This window comes from Salvelinus fontinalis, chromosome 1, assembly GCF_029448725.1.
Source record: "Salvelinus fontinalis isolate EN_2023a chromosome 1, ASM2944872v1, whole genome shotgun sequence".
Taxonomy (NCBI): domain Eukaryota; kingdom Metazoa; phylum Chordata; class Actinopteri; order Salmoniformes; family Salmonidae; genus Salvelinus; species Salvelinus fontinalis.
The window spans coordinates 16476206-16501110 of NC_074665.1; the positions used below are offsets into that span (position 1 = coordinate 16476206).

General features: G+C 42.4%; 1 protein-coding gene across 3 annotated transcripts in view; it reads right to left on the reverse strand.

The window, feature by feature from the left end:
* Positions 1-24905, reverse strand: part of LOC129820869 (glutamate receptor ionotropic, NMDA 2C-like) — a 93610-nt gene that overhangs the window by 30614 nt on the left and 38091 nt on the right. For 2 of the 3 annotated variants that reach the window (XM_055878136.1, XM_055877965.1), the window contains exons 2-7: positions 24093-24188; positions 22951-23152; positions 22705-22841; positions 22417-22515; positions 2184-2249; positions 1843-2031 (exon numbers count right to left, since the gene is read on the reverse strand). In XM_055878136.1, coding sequence (XP_055734111.1) covers positions 1843-2031; positions 2184-2249; positions 22417-22515; positions 22705-22841; positions 22951-23146 — 687 coding nt within the window. In that variant the 5' untranslated portion in view covers positions 23147-23152; positions 24093-24188. The remainder of the gene's footprint in view (positions 1-1842; positions 2032-2183; positions 2250-22416; positions 22516-22704; positions 22842-22950; positions 23153-24092; positions 24189-24905) is intronic. The other variant, XM_055878050.1, reaches the window with a different exon arrangement.

The window sequence follows — 24905 nt, forward strand, 5'->3', positions numbered from 1 at the left end:
CACTGTGTCTTCTTATTGTCTCGGCCTTAGGCCTATATATCACAGTAGGAAGGCATATGAACTAACAGGTTATAGAGGAAACACAAACTCCAAAATAGGTTGTAATGTGTTTTTGTCCTGGCTTGGCTTCCCCAGTGATTTTACCCACACACCACTACCGGCCCTATCCCTAGGTTAATTGTAACTCTGACCCTGTGTACCAGACCTCTTCATAAGCACACATCGAAGTCCTCTCTCTCTCATATATATATATACATACAGTTGAGGGAACAAGTATTTGATACACTGCTGATTTTGCAGGTTTTCTTACTTACAAAGCATGTAGAGGTCTGTAATTTTTGTCATAGGTACACTTCAACTGTGAGAGACGGAATCTAAAACAAAACTCCAGAAAATCACATTGTATGATTTTTAAGTAATTAATTTGCATTTTATTGCATGACATATGCATTTGATATTTATATACAGTATAATATATAATATTTGGTACAGAAACCTTTGTTTGCAATTACAGAGATCATACGTTTCCTGTAGTTCTTGACCATGTTTGTACACACTGCAGCAGGGATTTTGGCCCACTCCTCCATACAGACCTTCTCCAGATTCTTCAGGTTTCGGCGCTGTCGCTGGGCAATACGGACTTTCAGCTCCCTCCAAAGATTTTCTATTGAGATGCTTCTTACGGAGCCACTCCTTAGTTGCCCTGGCTGTGTGTTTCGGGTCGTTGTCATGCTGGAAGACCCAGCCACGACCCATCTTCAATGCTCTTACTGAGGGAAGGAGGTTGTTGGCCAAGATCTCGCGATACATGGCCCCATCCATCCTCCCCTCAATACGGTGCAGTCGTCCTGTCCCCTTTGCAGAAAAGCATCCCCAAAGAATGATGTTTCCACCTCCATGCTTCATGGTTGGGATGGTGTTCTTGGGGTTGTACTCATCCTTCTTCCTCCAAACACGGCGAGTGGAGTTTAGAATAAAAAGCTCTATTTTTGTCTCATCAGACCACATGACCTTCTCCCATTCCTCCTCTGGATCATCCAGATGGTCATTATCAAACTTCAGACGGACCTGGACATGCGCTGGCTTGAGCAGGGGGACCTTGCGTGCGCTGCAGGATTTTAATCCATGACGGCGTAGTGTGTTACTAATGGTTTTCTTTGAGACTGTGGTCCCAGCTCTCTTCAGGTCATTGACCAGGTCCTGTCGTGTAGTTCTGGGCTGATCCCTCACCTTCCTCATGATCATTGATGCCCCACAAGGTGAGATCTTGCATGGAGCCCCAGACCGGGTGATTGACCGTCATCTTGAACTTCTTCCATTTTCTAATAATTGTGCCAACAGTTGTTGCCTTCTCACCAAGCTGCTAGCGTATTGTCCTGTAGCCCATCCCAGCCTTGTGCAGGTCTACAATTTAACCCTGATGTCCTTACACAGCTCTCTGGTCTTGGCCATTGTGGAGAGGTTGGAGTCTGTTTGATTGAGTGTGTGGACAGGTGTCTTTTATACAGGTAACGAGTTCAAACAGATGCAGTTAATACAGGTAATGAGTGGAGAACAGGAGGGCTTCTTAAAGAAAAACTAACAGGTCTGTGAGAGCCAGAATTCTTACTGGTTGGTAGGTTATCAAATACTTATGTCATGCAATAAAATGCAAATGAATTACTTAAAAATCATACAATTGTTTTAGATTCCGTCTCTCACAGTTGAAGTGTACCTATGATACAAATTACAGACCTCTACATGCTTTGTAAGTAGGAAAACCTGCAAAATCGGCAGTATATCAAATACTTGTTCTCCCCACTGTATATAAATATATATATGTTGGACATTTCTGTCTCCTACCTGCTGTAACATGCGTTTGGCGCGGACGTCGCTGGTCCCGATAGACATCTCCAGAGACAGGATATCCTGCAGCCTCCACAGGAAGTAGGAAGTGTCGGTGTAGGAGCGGACGTAGTCCACAAATGTCTCGTATCCTGGCAACATGCTTGTGATGACTACAAAGTCTCCCCAGTCATACTCCTCCATCAACTACAATATAGACATTATATTACATATCAATATAAAATGATTTATCTACATTACATTTTAGTCCACAGCTTTGCTGAACATTCGATTCTGATTGGCGGAAGGGGGTTCTCTAATTGAACATTACATTTAGATGTAATATTCTATTCCTGTACCTTGAACATGCAGACAATCTGCTGTTCCAGTGATGCACCCATCTGGAGGAACGTGGAACCCTCAGCCTGGAATGGGAGGGGGGGGGGGGCATGAACACGAGAGAGAAAAGGTTGGCAATGATACCGTGCAGTATTCATGTGAGCACACTCACACACACACACACAAACACACCAGAGGCACAAACCCAGACACACACTCTCCTTCTCCTTGACCTTTCTGGTAGACATACTCCACACCCAGAGGAGGTAAGTAACGTGTGTTCCATCCTATTGCTGTTACAACAAACACACACACACACACACACACACACACACACCAGGCTGTGAGGGCTGATTCTATCTCTGTGATTTATATCGAAGCATTAAACATCATCATCACAGCAGGCATTCTGTATACTGCTACAGCTCTGTACTTACTACACCTTTAGTGATCAGTCTTTATGAGCTGTCATAAAACCTACATAACGACTCCATGAAAATGACATAGTAAGCAGGCAGCTAGGAGGCAAAGTTAAGGTGCAGAAATGGAGGTTAAATTGATCAAATAAATGCATTTAAAAATAAATAAAGGTGTGAGGTTAGGATGAGGTAAATAATAATAAGGTAAGTAATAATGTTAATAATAAATCATGTCCCCCGCAGTTTTATAAAAAAAAGATGTAGCCCCACATCTAAAATGAAAGTTGCACCCCTGTATTTTACCATCACATAATATTCACTGGCCTTTCTCAGTCAAACTGGTATACATTTTTTCATGTGAGAGATCTCATTAAACAAAACAATAAACTGACAAAATGACGGAACCAGTCGGAAAAAGCGGTGCACGCTTCTCCAGCATCCGTGGGTGGAAGTACATACACTTCTGGGGGTGCGACTCGTAATAGAGCGCTGACATTCACGAGCGGAACTCCGATAGCAACAAACACAAGACAAACACAAAGTAAGCACGAGTAGAAATCAATGCACAAACGGAAAGAAAATTATTTCATTGTAGCTACAAAGAAAACTGTAGGATTTACTAGCAATATCCATGCACCCACTAGTGGTCAAAAGTTTTTTGGTGCTCAGAAAATACGGTACGGTACTGTATTCTGTTGGGTGGAATTACAGTACCAATCAGAATATAGCCATTCTTTCACAGGCCACAACATTTTCCCACAATGCACCATAACTTATAGTATGCTGCAGTAAAACATTTCACAGTATTTTACTGTTGATAGTACCCTATTTACAGTTTTCTGTTGCAGTGTAGACACGCTCGCTCCTCCCCCATACATACATACTGTATATAATACCCCAAGCACCCCGCTTCTCACACACATACATAAATAAAAACACACATGCTCACCTGCCCCCACCCCAAAACCCTCTCTTACGCACGCACGCATGGACGGACACACGCACGCACGTATATAACAGGAATATGACCTATGGATCATCCAGCACCAGATGTTTAGTGAAAGCACATTCTTTCAGCCTTTTCAGGGAGGAGTTAGAGAGCAGAATATAAAAAGGTGGGAGGAGCTTAATCTACATTAAGTGATTACATACATGATTTTGTATTGTACATGTATACATTATACAGGAGCGGAGATGCATGTACCAGACTTTACTGACATCAGTGGAAGCTTCTCAGAGGAGGAAGTGGAGGACCATCCTCTTCAGTGAATTTCATAAAATATGCTGCTAGCTAGTTTAGCCTACTGAAACACCCTGCTTAAAAAGAGGGATGCTGTGTTAGCTAGCTGGCGATGACTATCCAACACAACACTGGAACTCTTCCAGGTCAAGGGAAGCTTTTGGTTTTACTAATTTATTGCCACCGAGGCCCGCCGGTGTAACTGCTTACTGACTGTACACTGTAATGTTACTGCATGACTGTAGCAGGTTTACTAACGTGTTAGTTCTATTAGCTATGTTGACTAGGACGTTACTTTAGCCAATACGGGGACAACAATGTAGGCCGTGTGTAGCGATTATGACATGGTTTAGCTTGGAAAGTTTTTTTTCGCCTGGTCACATACAGCTGATGTGTTGTTCATTGAAGTCCACAAACGAACGTGAGAGGAGGAGAGCGCATAACGTAGATGTGAGAAGGAATAATGTGGCTGCTATGAAACTGTGATCTGCGTTTACGTGTGATCAGGGGTGTATTCATTCCGCCGATACTTTTGAACAACGTTTCTTAAACAGAAGCAAACGGAACAAAACAGATTTTAAAAATACCTGAATTTGTCCAATAGAAACTCTTGTTTGCAACTGCTGGACTATTGATTACACCCTAGATAAGCTAGATGCAGGCAAGAGTGTGCCAGGCGGTATTGAATGTCCCTGTCTGTCCATGTGTCACGGTCTGTCACATCAAATCTGTCTCTCGACCTGTGTGCACCTATATTGTAAACTTTCATTCATAGGCTAGGTTGTAGCAACCTCATGATGGGTATAGGGACAATTTGAGTATTATGTAGTAGCCTAAACCTATCCCTGTTACATTGAGCTGGGAGAACAGAATATGAATGACAGTCATCCAATATGCTGTAATAAAAATAAGGCCATGTTCATGAAAAGAAATTGTCCTCCCTCATCTGAAACGACACTGACCGCCACTGACTGACATAACTGACCTGACCCACCAGCACAGTCCGTTATCTGTCACCATGACCCATCCTAACATCTGATCTAGGATCAGAATAACCATACATAGTACATCCATTTAAAGTCATCGAAATGCAACATTGTTATAAATTTAAAACAGTGCTGCTATCGATGGACTGTCAAAGTCCATGAGGAAAATAGGCAACGGCCTCCTATTCCAGCTAATCTCTAGCCAATGCCTAGGCCCTATGTAAACAATAGTGTCTCCTATATAGACCTTGACAGATAGTGGGATTCTGAGTGTGTTTTCTACTAAGCTAACATATGGAATTGTTTTAGGATTGCCATAGATCATTTAGCTATTTCATTTTGAAATTAAACTGTTACATTGATGCTGTTGACCCGGATCACTGGTTGCTGCGGAAAAGGAGGAGGTCAAAAGGGGGGTGAGTGTAACCGATGTGAAATGGCTAGCTAGTTAGCGGTGGTGCGCGCTAATGGCCTTTCAATCGGTGACTTCACTCGCTCTGAGACCTGAAGTAGTTGTTCCCTTTGCTCTGCAAGGGCCGCTTTTGTGGCGAGATGGGTAACGATGCTTCGTGGGTGGCAGTTGTTGATGTGTGCAGAGGGTCCCTGGTTCAAGCCCAGGTAGGGGCGAGGAGAGGGACGGAAGTAAGCTGTTACACTAGCTCTTGTCGATAGCGCTTATCAAGTTGTAAATTACAGTGCATGTAGAATGGTGTTGCTTTTTCACTTGGAACCAGTAAGTTTGCTAGACCTTATTCATGGTTTCGTCGTGTGTAAAGGTGGTGGAATTATTAGGGAATTAAGTCAAGGTCAGAATACGGCATATCTGTAGACACACCTCCTCACCTTCATGTATTTGATCTCCACCCCAAATGAATAGCAATTGAAAATCATGATATTATCATGCTTAAGTTCAAGGTCAGAATATGTATAGAGAGAAAAGTACATAAAAAGGGAATTACATTCCATTTATGCACGCTTAACTTGGGTCTGAATCCCAATGGAGAAATGGAGAATGGAGAAATGGAGAGTTAAAAATAAAGAGAAGGCCTGGCCAGAACAGTAGTCTAAAATTTTGGAAAAATGTTTGTGTGATGATTGTGAGGAGCTAAACTACTATAATATTAACTCCAGTAGAAGTAAGCATTTCTTCCAGTAAAATGATACACCAAATGTACATTATGACTCGGGAACAGGAGTGGAGAAATATAATTTATTTATTTCAGCACCTTGAGAGAATGAATGCGTGGGTAGGGACCATCTGTAAAGGGGCTATTTTGATCAGCATCATAAAAGCTGATTGTATTTCAACTACAGTACCAGTCAAAAGTTTGGACACACCTACTCATTCAAGGGTTTAACTGAATTTTTACTGTTTTCTACATTGTAGAATAATAGTAAATACATCAAAACTATGAAATAACACATATGGAGTCATGAAGTAACCCAAAAAGTTTTTTAACAAATCAAAATAGATTTTAGATTCTTCAAAGTAGCCACCCTTTGCCGTGATGACAGCTTTGCACACTCTTGGCATTATCTCAACCAGCTTCATGAGGAATGTTTTTCCAAAAGACTTGAAGGAGTTTCCACATATGCTGAGCGAGCACATGTTGGCTGCTTTTCCTTCACTCTGCAGTCCAACTCATCCCAAACCATCTCAATTGGGTTGAGGTTGGGTGATTGTGGAGGCCAGGTCATCTGATGCAGCACTCACTCATTCTCCTTCTTGCTCAAATAGCTCTTGCACAGCCTGGAGGTGTGTTGGGTAATTGTTCTGTAGAAAAACAAATGATAGTCCCACTAAGCTCAAACCAGATGGGATGACGTATCACTGCAGAATGCTGTGGTAACCATGCTGGTTAAGTGTGCCTTGAATTCTAAATAAATCACAGACAGTGTCACCAGTAAAGCACCCCCACACCATCACACCTCCTCCATGCTTCACGGTGGGAACCACACATGCAGAGATCATCCGTTCACCTACTCTGCGTCTCATAAAGATACAGTGGTTGGAACCAAAAATCGCACATTTGGACTCATCAGACCAAAGGACAGATTTCCGCCAGTCTAATGTCCATTGCTTGTGTTTCTTGGCCCAAGCAAGTCTCTTCTTATTATTGCTGTCCTTTATTAGTGGTTCTTTTCAGCAATCCGACCATGAAGGCCTGAATCACGCAGTCTTCACTGAACAGTTGATGTTAAGATGTGTCTGTTACTTAAACCACGTGAAGCATTTATTTGGGCTGCAATTTCTGAGGCTGGTATATCTAATGAACGTATCCTCTGCAGCAGAAGTAACTCTGGGTCTTCCTTTCCTGTGGCAGTCCTCATGACAGCCAGTTTCATCATAGCGCTTGATGGTTTTTGCAACTGCACTTGAAGAAACTTTCAAAGTTGTTGAGATTGTCCATATTGACTGAACTTCATGTCTTAAAGTAATGGTGGGCTGTCGTTTCTCTTTGCTTATTTGAGCTGTTCTTGCCATAATATGTACTTGGTCTTTTACCAGATAGGGAAATCTTCTGTATACCATCAATACCTTGTCACAACACAACTAATTGCCTCAAACATATTAAGAAGGAAAGAAATTCCACAAATTAACTCTTAACAAAGCACACCTGTTAATTAAAATGCATTCCAGGTGACTACCTCATGAAGCTGGTTGAGAGAATGCCAAGAGGGTGCAAAGCTGTCATCGAGGCAAATGGTGGTTACTTTGAATGATCTCAAATATAAAATAAATGTTGATTTGTTTAACACTTTTTTTGGTTACAATATGATTAGATATGTGTCATTGCATAGTTAGATGTCTTCACTATTATTCTACAATGTAGAACATAGTAACAATTTTGACTGGTACTGTACATAAAATATGTATTCAAGCCGAACTTAAATCTTATCAGAAACATGTTCGTCGTTTTCACAGCTTTTAATTCCCTTAAAAAAAAGGTCAAATTGAAATTTTGTAGAGAAAAAAATGGTTGTTTTGTTATTGCATTTTTAAACATCTTTGCTGTGTGAGAGAAACAAAGATGAACGTGCAAACTTTATCGATGTCAACTAGATTGAAGCATTCATTCTATCGATGTTTGACAAAAACTCAGCAAAAAAAGAAACGTCCCTTTTTCAGGACCCTGTCTTTCAAAGATAATTAGTAAAAATCCAAATAGCTACACAGATCTTCATTGTAAAGGGTTTAAACACTGTTTCCCATGCTTGTTCAATGAACCATAAACAATTAATGAACATGCACCTGTGGAACGGTCGTTAAGACAATAACAGCTTACAGACGGTAGGCAATTAAGGTCACAGCTATGAAAACTTAGGACACTAAAGAGGCCTTTCTACTGACTCTGAAAAACACCAAAAGAAAGATGCCCAGGGTCCCTGCTCATCTGCGTGAACGTGCCTTAGGCATGCTGCAATGAGGCATAAGGACTGCAGATGTGGCCAGGGCAATAAATTGCAATGTCCGTACTGTGAGACACCTAAGAGAGCACTACAGGGAGACAGGACGGACAGTTGATCGTCCTCGCAGTGGCAGACCACGTGTAACAACACCTGCACAGGATCGGTACATCCGAACATCACACCTGCGGGACAGGTACAGGATGGCAACAACAACTGCCCGAGTTACACCAGGAACGCACAATCCCTCCATCAGTGCTCAGACTGTCCTCAATAAGCTGAGAGAGGCTGGACTGAGGGCTCGTAGGCCTGTTATAAGGCAGGTCCTCACCAGACATCACCGACAACAACGTCACCTATGGGCACAAACCACTGTCGCTAGACCAGACAGTCGCGGTTTTGTCTCACCAAGGGTGATGGTCAGATTCGCGTTTATGGTCAAAGGAATGAGCGTTACACCGAGGCCTGTACTCTGGAGTGGGATCGATTTGGAGGTGGAGGGTCCGTCATGGTCTGGGGCGGTGTGTCACAGCATCATCGGACATAGCTTGTTGTCATTTCAGGCAATCTCAACGCTCTGTTTTACAGGGAAGACACCCTCCTCCCTCATGTGGTACCCTTCCTGCAGGCCCATTCCTGCAGGCTCTTCCTGCAGGCTCATCCTGACATGCCACCAGCCATACTGCTTGTTCGGTGCGTGATTTCCTGCAAGACAGGAATGTCAGTGTTCTGCCATGGCCAGCGAAGAGCCTGGATCTCAATCCCATTGAGCACGTCTGAGACCTGTTGGATCGGAGGGTGAGGGCTAGGGCCATTCCCCCCAGAAATGTCCGGGAACTTGCAGGTTTCTTGGTGGAGGAGTGGGGTAACATCTCACAGCAAGAACTAGCATATCCGGTGCAGTCCATGAGGAGGAGATGCACTGCAGTACTGCAGTACTTAATGCAGCTGGTGCTGACTGTGACTGTTACTTTTGATTTTGACCCCCCCTTTGTTCAGGGACACATTATTCCATTTCTGTAAGTTACATGTCTGTGGAACTTGTTCAGTTTATGTCTCAGTTGTTGAATCTTGTTATTGTCATACAAATATTTACACATGTTAAATCTGCTGAAAATAAACGCAGTTGACAGTGAGAGAATGTTTCTTCTTTTGTTGAGTTTATTTCTGGTCAGCAAAGGTTTATTTAGTATTCTAGGGCAACTAGTAATGGGAGAAGAAAAGCTGCATGAATGTTATTATAGACCAGTTGACTGACTAACAAGTAGCCAAAATGTCGGAAATTAGAAGCAGAAACACATGCCTATCTAAATTAGGTAACAACGAAAAAATCCTGCAACCCTTGTCAAAAATGAGTCCCGGCATCTCTGACTCTACAGCGCATTTTCTGTATTTGCAGGTTAGGGTCTCAGATTTTAAATGTATCACCTATAGTCAGGAGGTTGCAGATGGAAAATAAGCAACTGCAGGTAGGTGCTGGTGAACAAAAACAGCTGACCCGCTCACTACTACCTAAGCAAGGTTCTTCATACAGTACTATCCCCTCGGTTCAGGAGAGCGTGTCCTTACACTAGACTAGACTACGCCACACCAAGTTCATCACGTGTTCATGCCTCTCCAAATGGCCCCCAAGTCACCATCCCACCGCTTACACCAATGTAAATATATCCAAACTAATATTAAACTGCAGTTTACACAAACAGACACACAGTGTAAGCCATACAGGTCCACATTCAAGTCAATGTCTGCTTATATACAGTCATTTTATTGTTCCACTGTGACCACTGATTATGATTACCATGTGTTTCTGTTAGACCAGATCTGATTTCCATGGAGCCTTGGCTGGGTTACGGTAGGTGTTTGAGTGTTTATTTATGTAGATCAGCTATTCCCAAACTGGGGTATGCGTAATGCCGTCGGGGGTACGCCAAATAAAAATGTGATTTAAAATAATAATAATAATAATAATAATTTGTATTTATTTACATTTAAAAAATCTTCACATTTTCAAACATTCCATTTATATTTTCCAATGGGGCTATACATTAGGGTAAGGTTTTATTCTTGCCTAAGTAGCCTTGTTTCACTGCCAAAAATAAAATTAAACCATCTAGTGTTCAGTAAAATAACAACACATTATCAAATACAGGTAGCCTACTCAAATAATTAACATCCAATCACATTAACTGTTACTCTCTCGCGGGAATTCCACTAACGGTTCATATGTAGCCAAACGTAGCTGCTGCTCATTCCGTTTGCTTGAAAATGGATAAATGCTTTAAAAAAGTAAGTCCATAGAGACACATACCAGCTCTACTGGGAGTACTGCTACTACCAGCAGTACTACATCTGCACCTGTCGATCACACAAGTTGTTTTGCTTCCACGAGCACATCATCTGACAGTTGTAAATCTGATGCAGCCAAAGAGCTACTGGCCCCTTACCTGGGAAAGCACCGAACAACAGACAGGGACATTGGACCCTCAAAGAGGCGCAACTATGATGAGAACGACATTGATTTGGGGTTCACTTATATTGGGAGTAGTACCTTTCCTCGGCCACAGTGTTGTATGTGCAAAAGTACTATTTCACAACTCAATGAAACCTTCACTCTTGCGCAGACATTTAGAATGAGTGAGAATTAAGACGACTTTCGAGTAGTAAGACATGTATAAAAGCAACGGATACCATTAATAAGAAGGGGCTATAAGCGTCTTATATGGTGAGCTATCGAGTGTCCAGGACAGGCAAGCCCCATACTATTGTGGAGGACTTAATTCTTCCTGCTGCCGCTGATATGGCTGGGACAATGCTGGAGGACAATTCCCCAAAAAACTATACAGACAATGCCTCCATCAAACAACACTGTCTCACAACGCATCAGTGACATGGCAGGAGATGTTTTGAAACAATTACTGCTTCGCATACAAGCCAGTGAATTCTATGCGTTACAGCTGGGTGAGTCAACAGACGTGGCGGGCCTGGCACAGCTCCTGTTTTATGTCCGTTACGTTTAGATAATGATGTTGGCCGGTGTACCAGTCTTAACACAACATTATGAGACAGTGATGTTGGCCTGTGTGCCAGTCTTAACACAACATTAGGAGACAGTGATGTTGGCCGGTGTGCCAGTCTTAACCTGTTGGGGATGGGGGCGCTGTTTAGACTATTTATGCTAATGTGGCTAATTTTTTAAACGGCTTCCCACAAAATCCTTGATCGTACAATATGCATATTATTATTATTATTGGATAGAAAACAGTCTATAGTTTCTATAGGAGTTGAAATTTTGTCTCTAAGTGGAACAGAGCCCATTCTACAGCAATTTCCCTGACATGGAGTCAGATTTGAGAAACGTTGGCCACTTTTCTGAAGTCATTTAAACGGGCACTGTCGTTGCTATGACTATACGGACACTTCTTACGTCTTCCCCTGGATGCCTTTACGTGATGACGATTCCAACGGGCTCGATTGCTCGTTCACAGGCCCTACAAATGAAAAAAACCTTTAGCTAGCAAGTCTTTTCTTGCTGCGTAACGCGCGTGGAAGACACCGACCCTCTCCTGTTCCAAGCGTTAGTTTAGCCTGTTATATTTCTCCGGTCATCTTTTCACTCGTTATAGGAGTTACAAACATCACAAAGTAGTTAATTTAAAGCGTTTTATAGCAATTTATATCCGTTTAGTGCGATTTTGGGACATTTATTTTTGCAACGATGTGAAAAGTTGGTCACGCTTTTCAGTTCATCCCGAACGTAGTTGACATTTCCACATGGCAAGAGGACAGCTTTCCACCAAAAGACGATTTCTCCCAAGAAAGGATCCTTTGCCCAAGATACTGATGGAAGAACAGCTCAAGGTAGGACATTTTTATTATGATAAATCGTGTTTCTGTCGAAACATTTTAGTGGCTTAGGACGCCATGTTTTTTGACGTAGCTTCGCTTGGCGCAAACTGTATTGAAAAGTAAGGATAAATTAAAAAATGTAATAACGCAATTGTATTAAGAATTAAATTGTCTATCAATCCCTGTCCACCCTATATTTTTTAGTCACGTTTATGAGTATTTATGTATAAGAGTAGATCACTGTCTAAGTGGCGCAAGGACGTTTTCTTTACCAGCTTGTCTACATTTCACATTGTCTAACCATGATTTTGGTGGCTAAATATAAACATTTTCGATCAAACTGTATATGCATGTTGTAATGTGATGTTACAGGAGTGTCATCGGAAGAATTCTGAGAAGGTTAGTGAAAAAATTAATATCTTTTGGCGATGTTGACTTTTATCGCTCACTTTGGCTAGAATCAATGCTGGGCTGCTAATTGCTATGTGCTAAGCTAATATAACGATTTATTGTGTTTTCGCTGTAAGACACTTAGAAAATCTGAAATATTGTCTGTATTCACAGGATCTGTGTCTTTCGATTCGTGTATGCTGTGTATTTTTACGAAATGTTTGATGATTAGTAGTTAGGTAAACACGTTGCTCATTGTAATTATTCTAGTCCATTTGTGATGGTGGGTGCAATTGTAAACTATGCCATCTACCTGAAATATGCACTTTTTTCTAACAAAACCTATCCCATACCATAAATATGTTATCAGACTGTCATCTAATGAGTTTTTTTGTTGGTTAGAGGCTATAAATATCTTAGTTTAGCCGAATTGGTGATGGCTACTGGTGTTGGTGGACAAATAAAAGATGGTGGAATATGCTAATGTGTTTTTAGGTAATAGATGTACATCTTTACATATTGTGTCTTCCCTGTAAAACATTTTAAAAATCGGAAATGTTGACTGGATTCATAAGATCTGTGTCTTTCATTAGCTGTATTGGACTTTAATGTGTGAAAGTTAAATATTTTAAAAAAATATTTTTTTTGAATTTCGCGGCACTGGTTTTTCAGTGGGGGGGGGGGGGGAGTGCCGCGAGCGGCACGCTGATCCTAGACAGGTTAACACAACATTAGGAGACAGTGATGTTGGCCTGTGTGCCAGTCTTAACACAACATTAGGAGACAGTGATGTTGGCCTGTGTGCCAGTCTTAACACAACATTAGGAGACAGTGATGTTGGCCGGTGTGCCAGTCTTAACACAACATTAGGAGACAGTGATGTTGGCCGGTGTACCAGTCTTAACACAACATTAGGAGACAGTGATGTTGGCCGGTGTACCAGTCCCTCGACACATCATTAGGAGATAGTGATGTTAGCCGGTGTACCAGTCCCTCAACACAAAATTAGGATACACCACTGTCTACTGAACACAACCAAAAGATGGGACTCATAGCCTGGGAAACACACCCACACACATACAAATACTAAGCATATACGACCATGATCACACACACACACCAATAGAAACCATGCGATCACACATGCAAGCACGCCCACAAACACACGCACGCCAACAGCAAGCATGTACGATCACACACACAGACTTCCTTCCCCCTTCTATCTCTATCTTACCCTCTGTTTTATTGGATTGATACATGTGTAACCTTTCCTCTTCTCATTCGTTCATCTGTCTTTCATCGTTCCATGTTTAGTGATACATAGATCAGGGATAGAGGACAAAGGAGAAAGACAGGAACCAGAAATAGGCGACTGAGACTGAAGAGCCGGGTCCTTTAAAACACACCAAAGACGCATCATCAAAGATACATCTTTATCATCAGCGGCTGCAGGGCCATTGATAATCAAGCGGCTATTGAACCCTTTATTCTATTAATATAATCACACACACACACCTCCCTCCCCACCTGTTCCTTTGTAAAATACCCTGCTGAAGAGGTTCTTTGTAGAGTTCACAAAGAACAGATACTGGAGAGGAGATCAGCCTAGATAGGAACAGGACGGATCAGGGGAGCTTTATCTACTTCATGTCGTTTTCTATTCAGTGTCCAGACCTGTCATGTCTCCTTGACATACAGACGGTATCAGAGGCTTCTTCTACAGTATGTCTTACGAAGAAAGCTGTCTCGCAATACTTTGGTTTTCGGCTGTTTTGTCTAATGGAGCTGCATGTATCCTAGATTTTGATTCTCATGAGAGATGTCTCCCTACACTGTCTTAGACATAGGCCTGTTAGCTGTCTCCCTACACTGTCTTAGACAAAGGCCTGCTAGCTGTCGCTCTACATTGTCTTAGACATATGCCTGCTAGCTGTCGCTCTACATTGTCTTAGACAAAGACCTGCTAGCTGTCGCTCTACATTGTCTTAGACATAGGCCTGTTTGTTATCAGTCTCATTCTTTACACAGCTGTCAGTTAGACCCTGTTTAAGAAGCTATGGGGGTTATCTGTACTCTAATTAGATATAGAACAAGAAACTCACAGGCTAACAGCTACCTGTGTGCGTGAGAAAGAGAGAGAGAGAGGGAGATAGAGAGGGAAGGATAGAGGGGGGAGAGAGAGAGCGGGAAGGAAGGAGATAGAGAGGGGGGGTAGAGGGAAGGAGAGAGGGGGGAGAGAGAGAGGGGAGAAGAGGAAGAGAAAGAGAGAGGGGGATAGGGAGAGATAGAAAAGGAGAGAGGGAGAAGAGAGTGAATGAAAAAAAGAGAGAGGGAAAAGAGTGGGACGGAGAGAGAGAGAGAGAGAGGGGTAGAGATAGGGAGATTGTAAAATATTATAGGGTGATAGGTGTGGTAGGGTGTCTCTGCCTCCTAAAGGGTCTAATTGAATGTTTAAATCCCCCTAAGGTCGATGTCCACGCCCCCATGGAAATAAAATTAGCATAATAAAACAATCCCCATAAAAATCTGTTGCATTGGATGCGTCTCAATCCGCCTATGTCGCACTTCCGCATCTGCTGTGAAAGTTGACAGATCTAGAGCTGTGTTTGTCAGACCATGAGACATCCCGATAATCGGCCTTCTCACAAAATCGTCTGTAGTGTCCGAACGGTTTGTCCTAAAAAAAATTATTATGACCCCTCTATGGAAAGATGAGACTCTCACAAACACGATGGTGTTCTCCGAACTTCACAAGTGTCAAGAGACTTTCTGAAGTCGGTACAGCCCATCTGGTGAATTCTGTCCGAACCGTTTGGGCTACCCACCAAAAGTCTAGAAACTTTCCCAGAATTCCCAGATTTCCACGACTCGTACAACCAGGATTTATGGAAATCCTAGGAAATGTACTAGAATTTTGCAACCCAACCTGCAAGTCACATTATGCTAGCCTGCTAAGTGATGTGTAATTCCTATTGAAATCCAGCCAGTTAGGATATCCAACAGATAACGTGTGTATTCACTCACAACCTGCATTCATAATGACTGCCAGGGTTAAGAACAGTGTGAGGAGATGACCTAAACCATTTAAACTAGAACAACCATTTCAGTAACGAGGGCAAAAAAAATCTATCTAAATGATTGGATTAGTTAAAAAAAAATTGTGTTATTTAACTTTGAGTAGCATAATAATAATCAATAAATCCCTCAATGTACGTGCAAAAACACAGATAACAATTCCAAAACATCAACCTGCAGTAGCGAATGCTGGGGGGAAAAAAGGTGAATTTGTTATCATAACTTTTTTTGAAATGTAGTTTTGAATCAGTACCACATAGACATTTTAAATAATAATTACTTTTCATTGACTTTGATTTCAACTTACTAAAAATATTTGAGTTACAAAAATTCCTTTGGGTTTACGGTGTGGGCTACAGCTTCATGTAGACACCAGATAATAGCTCCGTCACTCTGTTTGATTGCTTTCTGTGTACATTCCCATCCACGCAGAGTGCTGATTAACTTCTTGCGACTGTAGGGGGTGCTGTTTCAAATTAGCATAATTGTCTCTACAGAAGAAACGGCTTCCTACTCAATTCTTGATCGTACAATATGCATATTATTACTATTATTGGATAGAAAACACTCTCTAGTTTCTATAGCCGTTGGAATGTTGTCTCTGAGTGGAACAGAACTCATTCTACAGCAATTTCCCTGACATGGAGTCAGATTTCACACATTTTAGCCCCTGATCTGGAGTCAGTTTAAAGGCCACTGTGAACGCTATGAGGATACGGACACTGCTTACGTCTTCCCCTGGATGCCTTTACGTGATGACGCTTTGAATGGTATCGATTGCGCAATCACAGCCACTATAAAAGAAAAAAACCTGTAGGTAGGAACTCTTTTCCAGCTGCGCCGGACGCGCGGTGGACACCGCCCTGCTCTTTTTCCAAGCATTAGTGTAGCCAGTAATATTTCTCCGGTCATGTTTTCACCCGTTATAGGTGTTAACCTGTTGAGGCTGGGGGCGCTGTTGTCACTATTTATGCTAATCGTGTAATTTTTGAAACGGCTTCCCACAAAATTCTTGATCGTACAATATGCATATTATTATTATTATTGGATAGAAAACAGTCTATAGTTTCTATAGGAGTTGAAATTTTGTCTCTAAGTGGAACAGAACCCATTCTACAGCAATTTCCCTGACATGGAGTCAGATTTCAGAAATGTTGGCCCCTGATCTGGAGTCAGTTAAAAGGCCACAGTTATTGCTATGAGTATACGGACACTGCTTACGTCTTCCCCTGGATGCCTTTACGTGATGACGATTTGAATGGGGTCGATTGCGCGTTCACAGGCACTATAAATTAAAAAACCCTGTAGCTAGTAAGTCTTTTGGAGCTGCGTTATGCGCGTGGAGGACACCGACCCGCACCTGTTCCAAGCATTAGTGTTGGGAGTAATCTTTCTCCGGTCATGTTAAGACTCGTTATAGGAGTTAAAAACATCATAAGGTAGTTAATTTAAAGCGTTTTATAGCAATTTATATCCGTTTAGTGCGATTTTGGGACATTTATTTCTGAAACGCTGTGAATTGCTGGGCACGCTTCCAGTTCATGCTGAACGCAGTTGGCATTTCCACATGGCAAGAGGACAGCTTTCCACCAAAAGACGATTAGACCCAAGAAAGGATCCTTTGCCCAAGATACTGATGGAAGAACAGCTCAAAGTAGGACATTTTTATTATGATAAATCGTGTTTCTGTCGAAAAATGTTAGTGGCTTAGGACGCCATGTTTTTTGACGTAGCTTCGCTTGGCGCAAACTGTATTGAAAAGTAAGGATAATTTAAAAAATGTAATTCCGCGATTGTATTAAGAATTAAATTGTCTATCAATCGATGTCCACCCTATATTTTTTTGTCACGTTTATGAGTATTTATGTATAAGAGTAGATCACTGTCTAATATGGCGCACGGACATTTTCTCACCAGCTGGGCTACATTTCACATTGTCTAACCATGATTTTGGTGGCTAAATATGCACATTTTCGAACAAACTGTATATGTATGTTGTAATGTGATGTTACAGGGGTGTCATCTGAAGAATTCTGAGAAGGTTAGTGAAAAAAAATATATATTTTGGCGATGTTGACGTTATCGCTCACTTTGGCTAGAATCAATGCTGGGCTGCTATGTGCTATGTGCTATGCTAATATAACGATTTATTGTGTTTTCGCTGTAAGACACTTAGAAAATCTGAAATATTGTCTGTATTCACAGGATCTGTGTCTTTCGATTAGTGTATGCTGTGTATTTTTACGAAATGTTTGATGATTAGTAAGTAGGTAAACACGTTGCTCTATGTAGTTATTCTAGTCCATTTGTGACGGTGGGTGCAATTGTAACCTATGCCATCTACCTGAAATATGCACATTTTTCTAACAAAACCTATCCCATACCATAAATATGTTATCAGACTGTCATCTGATGAGTTTTTTTCTTGGTTAGGGGCTATAAATATCTTAGTTTAGCCGAATTGGTGATAGCTACTGGTGTTGGTGGACAAATAAAAGATGGTGGATTATGCTAATGTGTTTTTAGGTAATAGATTTACATCTTTACATATTGTGTCTTCCCTGTAAAACATTTTAAAAATCGGACATGTTGGCTGGATTCACAAGATCTGTGTCTTTCATTAGCTGTATTGGACTTTAATGTGTGAAAGTTAAATATTTAAAAAAAGTATTTTTTTTGAATTTCGCGGCTCTGCCTTTTCAGTGGGGGTGGGGGGGGAGTGCCGCTAGTGGCACCCTCAGCCTAGACAGGTTAACAGCATCATAAGGTAGTTAATTTGAACCGTTGTATAGCAATTTATATCCTTTTAGTGCGATTTTGAGGCATTGCTTTGTTATGCACTTTGACGCGCTGGGCACATTTCGGGCTCCCGGTCGTACGTTAGTGGGCATTTCGACAGACAAGTGGACATCTTTCGACGAAAAGAAGATTAGACCCAAGAAAGGATTCTTTGCCCAAGATTCTAATGGAAGAACAGCTCACAGTAAGAACAATTTATGATGATAAATCGTGTTTCTGTCGAAAAATGTTAAAGCTTACGCCGCCATCTTGTTTTGTATAGCTTCGCTTGGCGCTTAATTTAAAAAATGTAAATCAGCGATTGCATTAAGAACTAATTTGTCTTTCGATTCCTGTCAACCCTGTATTTTTTAGTCAAGTATATGATTAGCTATTGATTAAACTAGATCACTCAAAGATGGCGACCGACATTTCCAGGCTTGTTTTGCTACTATTTTCATTGTATAACCACGTTTTTTATGGCTAAATATGCACATTTTCGAACAAACTGTATATGTATGTTGTAATATGATGTTACAGGAGTGTCATCTGAAGAATTCTGAGAAGGTTAGTGAAAAAATTAATATATTTTGGCGATGATATGATATCGCTCTCTTTGGCTAGAATCAGTGCTCGGGTAACGTTTGCGTATGTGGTATGCTAATATAACGATTTATTGTGTTTTCGCCGCAAAACACTTAGAAAATCTGAAATGTTGTCTGAATTCACAAGATCTGTGTCTGTCCATTGCTATGTGCTGTGTATTTTTAAGAAAGGTTTTATGATGAGTAAATTGGTAATACAGGTTGCTGTCTGTAGTAATTCTAGGAGCTTTGGTGAGATTTGTGATGCTGGCTGCAATGGCAAACTATGATTTATACCTGAAATATGCACATTTTTCTAACAAAACCTATCCTATACCATAAATATGTTATCAGACTGTCATCTGATGAAGTTTTTTCTTGGTTAGTGGCTATCAATATCTTAGTTTAGCCGAATTGGTGATAGCTACTGGTGTTGAGAAAAAATGGTGGACAAAGAAAAAGGGTGTCTTTTGCTAACATGGTTAGCTAATAGATTTACATATTTTGTCTTCCCTGTAAAACATTTTAAAAATCTGAAATGGTGACTTTATTCACAAGATCTGTATCTTTCATTAGGTGTCTTGGACTTGTGATTTAATGATATTTAGATGCTACTATTTAATTGTGATGCTATGCTAGCGATGCTAATCAGTGTGGGGGGGGTGGGGGTGCTCCCGGATCCGGGGTAGATACTCGTGAAAGGTTAACAGACAGCCGCTAAAACCCCTGGAGAAGGAGTATACCCTTCACTCCTCCCACAGACACGCGCGCTGTATTGTATCTCAAAGCCCTGTTCAATCTGAGCATCAGGCTAGCCATGGGCACGTGAGTGAGTGAGAGAGCGTGTGTGTACAGTGTGTGTGTGTGTACAGTGTGTGTGTGTGTGCGCGCGAGTGTACAGTGCGTGGTGGTGGGTGCCACTGTCAGTACTATAAATACAGGGTGTTGATAGCAGGTGTTAACGCCTCACATCTCTCGGGTGAGGAGGATGAGATAGAAATGAGAGAAAGGAAGAGGAGGGGAACATGGGAAAGTGCGGGATAAATTAGGGACAAGGGGAGGGACAACGTGACAATAAAGGAGAGACGGTGAGGAAAGGGTGAGGTTCAGTCGAAACTGTAGCAATCGAGCTACTTCAACGATTACAGAACCTGAAGTAATCTGATGATCGATCATCTCTCTACACTCTAACCATCGTGCTCAACGCGTCAATCAGAACTCGTTACTGTGAAACACTGTACACATCATCATGGTAGAATGTGTCTGTATTGATCTGTGTAGGGATGACTGAGTAAGTGAGGTATAGATCATTCTCAGCATTTCTCTGCTCTGTCTAATTCTCAGAGTCATTTGCTGCTTGTGTTTCCCAGCAGAACAACTCTTTCCCAGCTGTTATCTGATACTGGTCGATGGAGAGGAGGGAGAAGACATATTTCTTGTTCTGATCTCTGCCCTGTGCTGTATGTTTAGAAAGAACTCACACATTCAAGTACAGACTGGTGTTATACTGCAAGTCTGTAGAGGTGATGTGGTGTGGCATTGCTGTCTGAAGTGGTTTGAGTTGGTACCCTATACAACAGGGGTATTCAAATCTTTCCCTACAACGTCCGGATGACTGCTGTTTTTATGTTCTACCTGGTAATTAATGGCACCCACCTGGTGTCCCGGGTCTAAATCAGTCCTTGATTAGAGTGAAAGAATTTACAAAAGCAGTGGAACAGGCTTCGAGGTCCAGATTAGAATTTGAGGGCTCCCCCTTTTCGTCCTTCGACGTCGCCGGTTTACTAAACCACCGGTCCTGGCAACCATCGTTACGCGCACCTGCTCCTCATGATGAGGCACACCTGGACTCCATTTCCTCTCTCATTACCTCCCCTATATCTGGCACTCACTTAGGTTTATTCCCTGGGCAGTATTGATGTTGTTTCATGTCCGTACACTACTCTTGTTTCTTGTATTGGTCCATGTTTATTGTATTATTAAACTCACCACCTGCATGTGCTTCTTGACTCCCAGAGTCTACATTACAGAATACTGCTTCAACAAATGGAAGCAACAGGGATACCTACTTCCTCAACACCACAACCAGCTGGTACAACTGGGGAAGGCTGTGGAAGAGGTTCTTCGCATTCTTCAACATCTCGAACATACCCGAGAGGCATTGCCTTCAACTAGCGTAGGATACTCTGCCACCAGCCAACCCAGCAAGCCAGCACACCAGTCCATTCAGCAGTCCGCCCAGGTCAGCGATGCCCGTTTGTCCCTCCCAGATAAATATGACGGAAGCACTTCTAAATGTCGTGTCTTCCTACTCCAGTGTTCCCTCTATTTTGCGCACCAGATGGGAGCCCCCACTACTGAGAGGTCCAAGGTTGCCACGGTTATTTCTCTGCTGACTGGGTGTACGTTGGTGTGGGCTACGGCCGTCTGGGTGAGAGGAGGAGCTGGATTCGTATGAGGTGTTCATGGCTCTGTTCAAAGGTGTCTTCGATCATCCACCGGAGGGCAAAGAGGGGGGAGAGCACCTATTCCAACTACGGCAGGATGACCAGATCGCTGCCAAGGACGCGCTCACCTTCCGGACTGTAGCAGCATCCAGCGGATGGATTGAGCCGACACGCCGTACGCTATTCAGAAGAGGACTGCGGAAGGAAGTCCAGACGAAACTGGCATGTCGAGACGACAATCTCTCCTTGGACGCACTCATCACGATAACCTACTTTGGGAGAGTCGGTACCGTCATCGCTTCTCTCCCTCCCTCAGTGACCACTCTGTATCAGAGCTTGAACCCATGGAGGTAGGGTTCACAAGCCTCCCCGCGGCTGAACAACTCCCAAACGTCTACGTTACAGCTATACAGATGTAGTATCTTCATTTGAGCCAGTTTGCTTCAGCAGAAAATGAATCCTGTTATTATTATGTGGATTATAATTCATTAACATTTCTGTAGGTGTTGATACATTTTTCGTAATTTTTCTTCTGAAATGTCTAAATGAAATTTACAAACTCTAGAAGGCTTTTTAAAACTAAAATACATTACAAGTTTACATTTCCTGCTATGCAGAAATATTCTCAGGAATAAAAGAGTGATCAAATTAAGATCCTACATCTGTAGGCAATTTGTCTCACCTTATGGAGATGGGTTTTAGTGGGGTACTACAGTGTGTGGAAGGCTATGGTTACTTGTTTCAGTGGTGTAAACTACTTAAGTAAAAATTATTTAAAATACTACCTAAGTAGTTTTTTGTGGTATCTGTACTTTTCTTTACTATTTCTATTTTTGACAACTTTTACTTCACTACATTCCTAAAGAAAATAATAGACTTTTTACTCCATACATTTTCCCGCGAACCCTTTTACTTTTGATACTTAAGTATATTTAAAAGCAAATACTTTTACTCAAATAGAATTTTACTGGGAGACTTTTACTTGAGTCATTTTCTATTAAGGTATCTTTACTCAAGTATGACAGTTGGGTACTTTATCCACCACAGGGCAGTTTGAGTATAGGTACAGCATTATGTTACCTTGTGAGGTATGACAACGGCAGATCCTCCGCTGATGCCAATGATGGGTAGAGCTGTCTGAGTCGACAGGAAGTCCAGGATCTGAGCCACTTCTGCCACCTTGGAGACAACACATGCTTTTATTAGGTCCCGTCAGAGACATGCACACAGCACTTAACAGATACAGGATGTTACCACCTCCTCTGCCGTCTCATATCTATCCCGTTTTATTATCCCCAAAGAAGAGAGGTCAGTATCTGAGCTAACCTTCCACCTTGGTTGTCATGATTGATTGATTGATTGACAAACCTGAGGTCCGGCTCCTGATCCCACATCGTCCTCGAACACGACTCCATGCAGTTTCTCTGTGGCCATGGTTTGACAGAGACGCGTCAGCAGGGCTCGAGGGTTGGTGTCATTAACCAGAACAGTGACCGGGTTCACCTCTGAGAAGAAGAACAAGAAGAAGAACAAGAAAAAGAACTCCAAATTGGACATAGTAAAGATCACACAAGGATTAGCGTAAAGAACATACAAACTGGTAAATGTTCATACCTAGGGGAAGATCAGCGAAGTTCTCTCTGCTCAAACGACCCCTGACCTCATTCTGGTAAGCAGAGCCACTGAACATTACTGCTACATTAATAGAAGGATGGAGGATGAGAGGACGGGAGAGGAGGGGAGGAAGGGAGGAGAGGAAGAGGATGAAGAGGAGGAGGAAAGGAGGAGGCTGTCCTGGAAGAAGACCCATTACTGCCTGGAGAGGAAAAAGAGGAGTACAGAGAGAGAAATAGATGGGAAGAGAGGAGAGAAATATATAAGGAGAGGAAGAGGAAGTGAGGGTGGGACAGAGGGGTCAAAGAGAGGGGAAGGAGGTGAGAGGAGGAGAGAAAGGGGGGGTAGGAGAGGGAGAGGAGGGGATGGTAAGACAGAGGGGTCAAAGAAAGGGGAAAGAGGTGAGAGGGGGAGAGAAAGGGGTGGTTGGAGAGGGAGAGGAGGGGATGGGGGGGCAGAAGGGTCAAAGAGAGGGAGAGGAGGGGATGGTGGGACAGATGGGTCAAAGAGAGGGGGAAGAGGTGAGAGGGGGAGAGAAAGGGGTGGTTGGAGAGGGAGAGGAGGGGATGGGGGGGCAGAAGGGTCAAAGAGAGGGAGAGGAGGGGATGGTGGGACAGATGGGTCAAAGAGAGGGGGAAGAGGTGAGAGGGGGAGAGAAAGGGGTGGTTGGAGAGGGAGAGGAGGGGATGGGGGGGCAGAAGGGTCAAAGAGAGGGAGAGGAGGGGATGGTGGGACAGATGGGTCAAAGAGAGGGGGAAGAGGTGAGAGGGGTAGAGAAAGGGGGGGAGAAAGGTGGGTTGGAGAGGGAGAGGAGGGGATGGTGGGACAGAGGGGTCAACGAGAGGGGGAAGAGGTGAGAGGGGGAGAAAAAGGGGGGGTTGGAAAGCAAGAAAATAAGAACACTAGTCAGACATGCAAGCAGCTTACAAAATAGCTTTCAATACTCTACTCGGCAAATTGGATGCAGTCTATCACAGTGCCATCCGTTTTGTCATCACCCACCACTGCAACCTGTATGCTCTAGTCGGCTGGCCCTCGCTACATATTCGTCGCCAGGCCCAATGGCTACAGGTCATCTATAAGTCTATGCTAGGTAAAGCTCCGCCTTATCTCAGCTCACTGGCGACGATAACAACACCCACCTGTAGCACGCGCTCCAGCAGGTATATCTCACTGGTCGTCCCCAAAGCCAACACCTCCTTTGGACGCCTTTCCTTCCAGTTCTCTGCTGCCAATGACTGGAACGAATTGCAAAAATCGCTGAAGCTGGAGACGTACAGTATATTTCCCTCACTAACTTTAAACATCAGCTATCTCAGCTAACCGATCGCTGCAGCTGTACATAGCCCATCTGGAAATAGCCCACCCAATATACCTACCTCATCCCCATTTTGTTTTTATTTACTTTTCTGCTCTTTTGCACACCAGTGTTTCTACTTGCACATCGTCATCTGCTCATCTATCACTCCAGTGTTAATTTGCTAAACTGTAGTTACTTCGCTACTATGGCCTATTTATTGCCTTACCTCCTCACGCCATTTGCACACACTGTATATAGACTTCCTTTCTTTTTTGTGTTATTGACTGCATGTTTGTTTATTCCATGTGTAACTCTGTGTTGTTGTTTGTGTCGCACTGCTTTGTTTTATCTTGGCCAGGTCGCAGTTGTAAATGAGAACTTGTTCTCAACTAGCTTACCTGGTTAAATAAAGGTGAATTTTTAAATATATAAAAAATAATAATACCACGTAATCCTTCAGTCTCGTGACAATAATAATACCACGTAATCCTTCAATCTCGTGACAATAATAATACCACCTAATCCTTCAGTCTCGTGACAATAATAATACCACGTAATCCTTCAGTCTCGTGACAATAATAATACCACCTAATCCTTCAGTCTCGTGACAATAATAATACCACGTAATCCTTCAGTCTCGTGACAATAATAACAC